General features: G+C 42.0%; 1 protein-coding gene across 1 annotated transcript in view; it reads right to left on the reverse strand.

Annotated features, from left to right (window-relative positions):
• Window positions 1-8,830, reverse strand: part of LOC111959410 (parathyroid hormone 2 receptor-like) — a 99,269-nt gene that overhangs the window by 39,976 nt on the left and 50,463 nt on the right. Inside the window, exon 8 of the mRNA XM_070437675.1 lies at window positions 6,130-6,190. Within this exon, the coding sequence (XP_070293776.1) occupies window positions 6,130-6,190 (61 nt within the window). The remainder of the gene's footprint in view (window positions 1-6,129; window positions 6,191-8,830) is intronic.

The following is an 8,830-nucleotide window of genomic DNA, read 5'->3' on the forward strand; positions in this document are numbered from 1 at the left end:
AGAAGTATGGAGAGAGAGAGAGAGAGAGAGAGAAGAGAGAGAGAGAGAGAGAGAGAGAGAGAGAGAGAGAGAGAGGGAGAGAGAGGAGAAGAGAAGAGAAGAAAGTCGATCATTCCCTGGCAGGAATAATGAACCCATTTAGAGGACACTCCTATTCATTACAGTGCATGACAGGGCAGCTAAAGAGAGACCCTCCCTATTCATTACAGTGACAGACAGGGCAGCTAAAGAGAACTCTCCCTATTCATTACAGTGACAGACAGGGAGCTAAAGAGAATCTCCCTATTCATTACATTGACAGACAGGCAACTAAAGAGAACTCTCCCTATTCATTACAGTGACAGACAGGGCAGCAAAAGAGAACCTCCCTATTCATTACAGTGACAGACAGGCAGCTAAAGAGAACCTCCCTATTCATTACATGACAGACAGGGCAGCTAAGAGAGACCTCCCTATCATTACAGTGACAGACAGGGCGCTAAAGAAGACTCTCCCTATTCATTACAGTGACAGACAGGGCAGCTAAAGAGAGACCCTCCCTATTCATTACAGTGACAGACAGCAGCTAAATAGAGACCCTCCCTATTCATTACAGGACAGACAGGGCAGCTAAAGAGAACCTCCCTATTCATTACAGTGACAGACAGGGCAGCTAAAGAGAGAAACTCTCCCTATTCATTACAGTGACAGACAAGGCAACTAAAGAGAAACTCTCCCTATTCATTACATGACAGACAGGGCAGCAAAAGAGAACCCTCCCTATTCATTACAGTGACAGACAGGCAGCAAGATAGACCCTCCCTATTCATTACAGACAGACAGGCAGCTAAAGAGAGACCCTCCCTATTCATTACAGTGACAGACAGGGCAGCAAAGAGAGACCCTCCCTATTCATTACAGTGACAGACAGGCAGCTAAAGAGAAGACCCTCCCTATCATTACAGTGACAGACAGGCAGCTAAAGAGACCTCCCTATTCATTACAGTGACAGACAGGGCAGCTAAAGAGAGACCCTCCCTATTCATTACAGACAGACAGGGCAGCTAAAGAGAGACCTCCCTATTCATTACAGTGACAGACAGGGCAGCTAAAGAGAGACCCTCCCTATTCATTACAGTGACAGACAGGGCAGCTAAAGAGAGACCCTCCCTATTCATTACAGTGACAGACAGGGCAGCTAAAGAGAGACCCTCCCTATTCATTACAGAACAGACAGGGCAGCTAAAGAGAGACCTCCCTATTCATTACAGTGACAGACAGGCAGCTAAAGAGAGATCCTCCCTATTCATTACAGTGACAGACAGGGCAGCTAAAAGAGAGACCCTCCCTATTCATTACAGCACAGACAGGGCAGCTAAAGAGAGACCGTCCCTATTCATTACAGTGACAGACAGGGCAGCTAAAGAGAGACTCTCCCTATTCATTACAGTGACAGACAGGGCAGCTAAAGAGAACCCTCCCTATTCATTACAGTGACAGACAGGCAGCTAAAAGAACCTCCCTATTCATTACAGTGACAGACAGGGCAGCTAAAGAAAGACCTCCCTATTCATTACAGTGACAGACAGGGCAGCTAAAGAGAGACCCTCCCTATTCATTACAGTGACAGACGGGCAACTAAAGAGAGACCCTCCCTATTCATTACAGTGACAGACAGGGCAGCTAAAGAAGGACCCTCCCTATTCATTACAGTGACAGACAGGGCAGCTAAAAAAACATCCCACTGAGTTCCATCAGGGGCCAATGGCAAAGCTATGCCTGCCTACCCATTCATTGTGTGAATTTGTTTGTTTATTCAGTCAGTATTTGAGCAAGATTTGTTACCCTCTATTTAATCCAGTTATGGGTGTTTACTTGATTTGCAAAGCGAGCAGCTCTGAAAATAGATACCCATCCAAAGAGAAGGATTCCTTCTGGGAACCGAGGGAGATTCTGGATGGACATTCTGTTAATATGATTTGGGAGGTTAGATACCGTTGGAGGAAAGAAAGTCTGCAATAGTCACATTTTCCTCCAAGGATCTGCCACATTTAGTATGATAGCTAGCCATAATTTGAATGTGCAGGCAATGGAGGTCAGTATTCAGTGCTTGCATATAATGTTGTTTATGCACTAGTCTTTAAGAAGTGGTGATTTGCACAGCAGTGTGTCCCAAATGGAAGAGTTTACCATGGAGGGGGTTGTCCATGACTGATGATTCCTTAATGTAGTGTTAACTTGTTATGTACATAATGCTTACATCTGACTACATCTTATAATGCTACATCTGATAATGCTACATCTGATAATGCTACATCTGACAATGCTACATCTGAAAATGTACATCTGATAAATGCTACATCTGATTAAATGCTACATCTGACAAATGCTACATCGACAAATGTCACATCTGACAAATGTTACATCTGACAAATGTTACATCTGACAAATGCTACATCTGACAAAGCTCTCTCTTCTCCCCACAAACTCGTCTCTTTCTCAAACTCTGTCTCTCTTTTCTCCAAAACTCTGGCTCTTTCTCCAAATGCTGGCTATCTCTCTCTTTTTAAAGAGAGACCCTCCCTATTCATTACAGTGACAGACAGGGCAGCTAAAGAGAGACCCTCCCTATTCATTACAGTGACAGACAGGGCAGCTAAAGAAACATCCACTGAGTTCCATCAGGGCCAATGGCAAAGGCTATGCCTGCCTACCCATTCATTGTGTGAATTTGTTTTGTTTATTCAGTCAGTATTTGAGCAAGATTTGTTACCCTCTATTTAATCCAGTTATGGGTGTTTACTTGATTTGCAAAGCGAGCAGCTCTGAAAATAGAATACCCATCCAAAGAGAAGGATTCCTTCTGGGAACCGAGGGAGATTCTGGATGGACATTCTGTTAATATGATTTGGGAGGTTAGATACCGTTGGAGGAAAGAAAGTCTGCAATAGTCACATTTTKCCTCCAAGGATCTGCCACATTTAGGTATGATAGCTAGCCATAATTTGAATGTGCAGGCAATGGAGGTCAGTATTCAGTGCTTGCATATAATGTGTTTTATGCACTAGTCTTTAAGAAGTGTGTGATTTGCACAGCAGTGTGTCCCAAATGGAGAGAGTTTACCATGGAGGGGGTTGTCCATGACTGATGATTCCTTAATGTAGTGTTAACTTGTTATGTACATAATGCTACATCTGACTACATCTGATAATGCTACATCTGATAATGCTACATCTGATAATGCTACATCTGACAATGCTACATCTGATAAATGCTACATCTGATAAATGCTACATCTGATAAATGCTACATCTGACAAATGCTACATCTGACAAATGTCACATCTGACAAATGTTACATCTGACAAATGTTACATCTGACAAATGCTACATCTGACAAAGCTGMCTCTTTCTCCAAACTCTGTCTCTTTCTCCAAACTCTGTCTCTTTCTCCAAACTCTGGCTCTTTCTCCAAATGCTGGCTCTTTCTACAAATGCTGGCTCTTTCTACAAATGCTGGCTCTTTCTACAAATGCTGGCTCTTTCTACAAATGCTGGCTCTCTCTTAAGGTGAGAGGATAATTGAGGAAAAACACTTAAAGGTAGCTTAATGGAATACTGTAGAGAAGGCGCAATAGAAAYAGAGAGAGAGAAAAGAGAGAGCTGCAAGCAAGCCCAGGGTCTCACCATTCAGGCTTTCACACAGTCTGCCCATCCTGAATACCTGATGAATGAAACCCTGGGAACAACTATTCAGCACCAGATTCAACAGGCAACCCACCAAATCATCCCCAAAATCATCACAAGGCAACCCACCAAATCATCCCTGAGAGGAGAGTAAGTGTCCCCCGTCTACCTTCGTTTATCCGTACAGTGTATTGGTGCAGGAGAGACCAGCTGCTGCCTCCAGTGCATAGTACAAGACACTAATAGGAAGTCAAGTCACTAGGATTACCAAGTGCTTAATACCCATATTCCAAATAATCATGTTACCTAGCCAGCAGATTGGTCTGGTACTGTACATGTGATGACTTACAATTCCTCCAGAGTATTCAGACCCCTTGACTTTTTCCACATTTTGTTAGGTTACAACCTTATTCTAAAATTGATTAAATTGTTTTCCCCCCCTGATCAATTTACACATAATAACCCATAATGACAAAGCCAAAATAGGTTTTTAGATATTTTTTCAAATGTATTACGAATAAAAAACTGAAATATCACATTTACATAAGTATTCAGACCTGATTGCAGCATTGAGTCTTCTTGGGTATGACACTCCAAGCTTGGCACAACTGTATTTGGGGAGTTTCTCCCATTCTTCTCTGCAGATCCTCTCAAGCTCTGTCGGGTTGGATGGGGAGCGTTGCTGCACAGCTATTTTCAGGTCTCTCCAGAGATGTTTGATCGGGTTCAAGTCCAGGCTCTGGCTYGGCCACTCAAGAACATTCAGAGACTTGTCCCGAAACCACTCCTGCATCGTCTTGGCTGTGTGCTTAGGGTCGTTGTCCTGTTGGAAGGTGAACCTTCGCCCCAGTCTGAGGTCCTGAGCTCTCTTGAGCAGGTTTTCATCAAGGATCTCTCTGTACTTTTCTCCGTTCATCTTTGCCTCGATCCTGACTAGTCTCTCAGTGCCTGCCGCTGAAAAACATCTCRACACCATGATGCTGCCACCATCATTCTTTACCMTAGTGATGGTGCCAGGTTTCCTCCAAAAGTGACGCTTGGCATTCAGGCCATATAGTTCAATCTTGGTTTAATCACACCAGAGAATCTTGTTTCTCATGGTCTGAGAGTCTTTAGAGGGCTGTCATGTGCCTTTTACTGAGGAGTGGCTTCTGTCTGCCCACTCTACCATAAAGGCCTGACTGGTGGAGTGCAGCAGAGATGGTTGTCCTTCTGGAAGTTTCTCCCATCTCCACAGAGGAACTCTAGAGCTCTGCCAGAGTGACCATTGGGTTCATGGTCACCTCCCTGACCAAGGCCCTTCTCAACRGATTGCTCAGTTTGGCCGGGCGGCCAGCTCTAGGAAGAGCCTTGGTGGTTCCAAACTTGTTTAATTTAAGAATGATGGAGACCACTGTGTTCTTGGGGACCTTCAATGCTGCAGACATTTTTTGGTACCCTTTCCCAGATCTGTGCCTCGACACAATCCTGTCTCTGAGCTCTACGGACAATTCCTTTGACCTCATGGCTTGGTTTTTGCTCTGACATGCACTGTCAACTGTGGGACCTTGTATAGACAGGTGTGCGCCTTTCCAAATCATGTCCAATCAATTGAATTTACCACAGGTGGACTCCAATCAAGTTGTAGAAACATTTCAAGGATGATCYATGGAAACAGGATGCACCTGAGCTCAATTTCAAGTCTCATAGCAAAGGGTCTGAATACTATTATAAATAAGGAATTTCTGTTTAATATGTTTAATACATTTGAAAAAATTTCTAAAATGTGTTTTTGCTTTGTCATTATGGGGTATTGTGTGTAGATTGCTGAGGACTTGTTTATTTTTTWATCCATTTTAGAGTAAGGCTGTAACGTAATAAAATTTGGAAAAAGTCAAGGGGTCTGAACACTTTCCGAAGGCACTGTACATCATAAAATCAACAGTCTTTTGATTGATCCAAAAGATTATGCTGGTAAAATTGCTCAGACCCATATAATGATCTAATAAGCTATGAAACAGAGGTAGCTTAAATCTATTCACTATGGTTATGTTATTTTAAATTGCTTTATGTAGAAATATGTGAGTAAAGTTAAGTAGAGGTAAAGAAACACATGCGTAGAACGTGATCCGCACATGCTCAGGAGCTTCGGGATCTTTAGTCTGGAGAAAAAAAGTCCAGGAAAAATTGGATCCGCAGCCACGGCCTAATTTAAATGTATTCATGATGTTGAATAGCTTAATGTTTTGAATCACAATTAACTGGAGGAGGAGAGATGGTGCTCTTGATACGGTCATTCTACATGAATCCATATTTATACTGAGCATAATTATGAAGAGCAGGGTGTGATAAAGGAGGCATGACAAGGTGCTTGAGAGGGCCATAGCTGGAGGATTCCATCTGGTGAGCAGATAATTGGGGATAGCTATTAGATATTTATACATAAAGCATCTGCATATTGAATGTGGACTAGGTTCTCACTCACCTTCCGTCTGCTAGTGTTGCCCGGACAACTGCCCATGCTGCCACGAACAGAGCTGGAACACCTGGAATTGGAATGATGAAAAGAACAGCAGCTTCCTACAAATGTTCTAAACACTAATTAAATAGAGCACCAGGGCCCTAACATAACGAAATGACTTAATTGCTTGTTTTCTATTGAATTGGTGTTATTTTTGTTATTCCTTTTTTCAGAACTATGTTGTTGCATTTGTCTGCTCCTATGTAACAGCTCACTAATAAGAGCTACAATAGCACAGGAACAGGCTAGTTAGACAAAAAATGAGTTGTTCAATCCAGAAATAGCTCTCTGAGACAGCATGAACTTTGAAAGCAGGATAATTGAGTGGGTTGATTTACTTTTGCTAAAAGGTGTTTTTAAGAGTCAGCTAGCTACAAAGCAGGAAGTTGTGAATCGTAATCAACAGACGTGGCTCTCTCCCCGTTAGAGCTGAAAAATATGAGTGAAGACAACTCAACTCTAAASTCGGAGTGTGGTGTCAGGAAAATAACCTCTCACTCAACGTCAACAAAACAAAGGAGATGATCGTGGACTTCAGGAAACAGCAGAGGGAGCACCCCCCATCCACATCAACGGGACAGTAGTGGAGAAGGTGGAAAGTTTTAAGTTCCTCGGCGTACACATCACGGACAAACTGAAATGGTCCACCCACACATACAGAGTGGTGAAGAAGGCACAACAGCGCCTCTTCAAACTCAGGAGGCTAAAGAAATTTGGCTTGATGCACAAACTTCTACAGATGCACAATCGAGAGCATCCTGTATCACAGCATGGTACGGCAACTGCTCCGCCCTCAAACGCAAGGCTCTCCAGAAGGTAGTGCGGTCTGCACAACGCATCAACGGGGGCAAATTACCTGCCCTCCAGGACACCTACAGCCCCCGATGTCACAGGAATGCCAAAAATAGCAACGACCTGAGCCACTGCCTGTTCACCCCGCTATCATCCAGAAGGCGAGGTCAGTACAGGTGCATCAAAGCTGGGAAGGAAAGACAGAAAAACAGCTTCTATCTCAAGGTCATCAGACTGTTAAACAGCCACCACTAACATAGAGAGGCTGCTGCCAACATACAGACTCAAATCACTGGCCACTTTAATAAATAGATTCTCATCACTTTAAATAATGGCACTTTAATAATGTTTACATATCCTACATTACTCATCTCATATGTACTGTATATACAGTATTTTATACCATCTATTGTATTTTGCCTATGCCACACGGCCATCGCMCATCCATATATTTATATSTACAAATATATGTATTTATTCCACCCTGTTACATTGTCTGTATAAGGTAGTCGTTGTGAATGTGTTAGATTACTTGTTAGGTATTACTGCACTGTCGGAACTAGAAGCACAAGCATTTTGCTACACTCGCATTAACATCTGCTAACCATGTGTATGTGACAATTTTTTTATTTTTTATTTGACACCATCACACCTCCTCCATGCTTTACGGTAGGAACCACACATGCTGCGATCACCTACTCTGCGTCTCACAAAGACACGGCTGTTGGAACCAAACATTTTAAATTAGACCAAAAGGACAGATTTCCACCGCCCTAATGTCCATTGCTCGTGTTTCTTGGCCCAAGCAAGTCTCTCTTCTTATTGGTGTCCTTTAGTAGCGGCATCTTTGCAGTAATTTGACAAAGAAGGCCTGATTCACGCAGTCTCTTCTGAACAGTTGATGTTGAGATGTGTCTGTTACATTTATTTGGGCTGCAATCTGAGGTGCAGTTAACTCTAATGAATTATCCTCTGCAGCAGAGGTAACTCTGGGTCTTCCTTTCCTGTGGCGTCCTCATGAGTTCAGTTTCATCATAGCGCTTGATGTTTTTTGCGACTGCACTTGAAGAAACTTTCAAAGTTCTTGAAATGTTCGCGGATTGACTGACCTCCATGTCTTAAAGTATGATGGACTGTAGTTTCTCTTTGCTTATTTGAGCTGTTCTTCCCATAATATGGACTTGGTCTTTTACCAAATAGGGCTATCTTCTGTACACCACTCCTACCTTGTCACAACACAACTGATTGGCTCAAACCTCTAAGAAGGAAAGAAATTCCACAAATTAACTTTCAACAAGGCACACTGTTAATTGAAATACATTCCAGGTGACTACCTCATGAAGCTGGTTGAGAGAATGCCAAGTGTTTGCAAAGCTGTCATCAAGGCAAAGGGTGGCTACTTTGAAGAATCTCAAATATAAAATATATTTTGTTTAACACTTTTTTGGTTACTACCTGATTCCATATGCGTTATTTCATAGTTTTGATGTCTTCACTATTATTCTACAATGTAGAAAATAGTAAAAAGAAAGAAAAGCCTTGAATGATTAGGTGTGTCCAAATTTTGACTGGTACTGTATAATATATATATATATATATATAATATATATATATATATTTATATATACTTGTATACACATTAGTCATCCTAGATTGGTGTACAAAAACAAAACACAAATTGATAGCTGATCAGTATAAAATATGCAATGTTTGTTGTCCATAAATCATATATTACTGTGATATATACAGTTGAAGTCGGAAGTTTACATACACTTAGGTTGGAGTCATTAAACCTAGTTTTTCAACCACTCCACAAATTTCTTGTTAACAAACTATAGTTTTGGGAAGTCAGTTAGGACATCTACTTTGTACA

This window comes from Salvelinus sp. IW2-2015, linkage group LG36, assembly GCF_002910315.2.
Source record: "Salvelinus sp. IW2-2015 linkage group LG36, ASM291031v2, whole genome shotgun sequence".
NCBI classification, from domain to species: Eukaryota; Metazoa; Chordata; class Actinopteri; order Salmoniformes; family Salmonidae; genus Salvelinus; species Salvelinus sp. IW2-2015.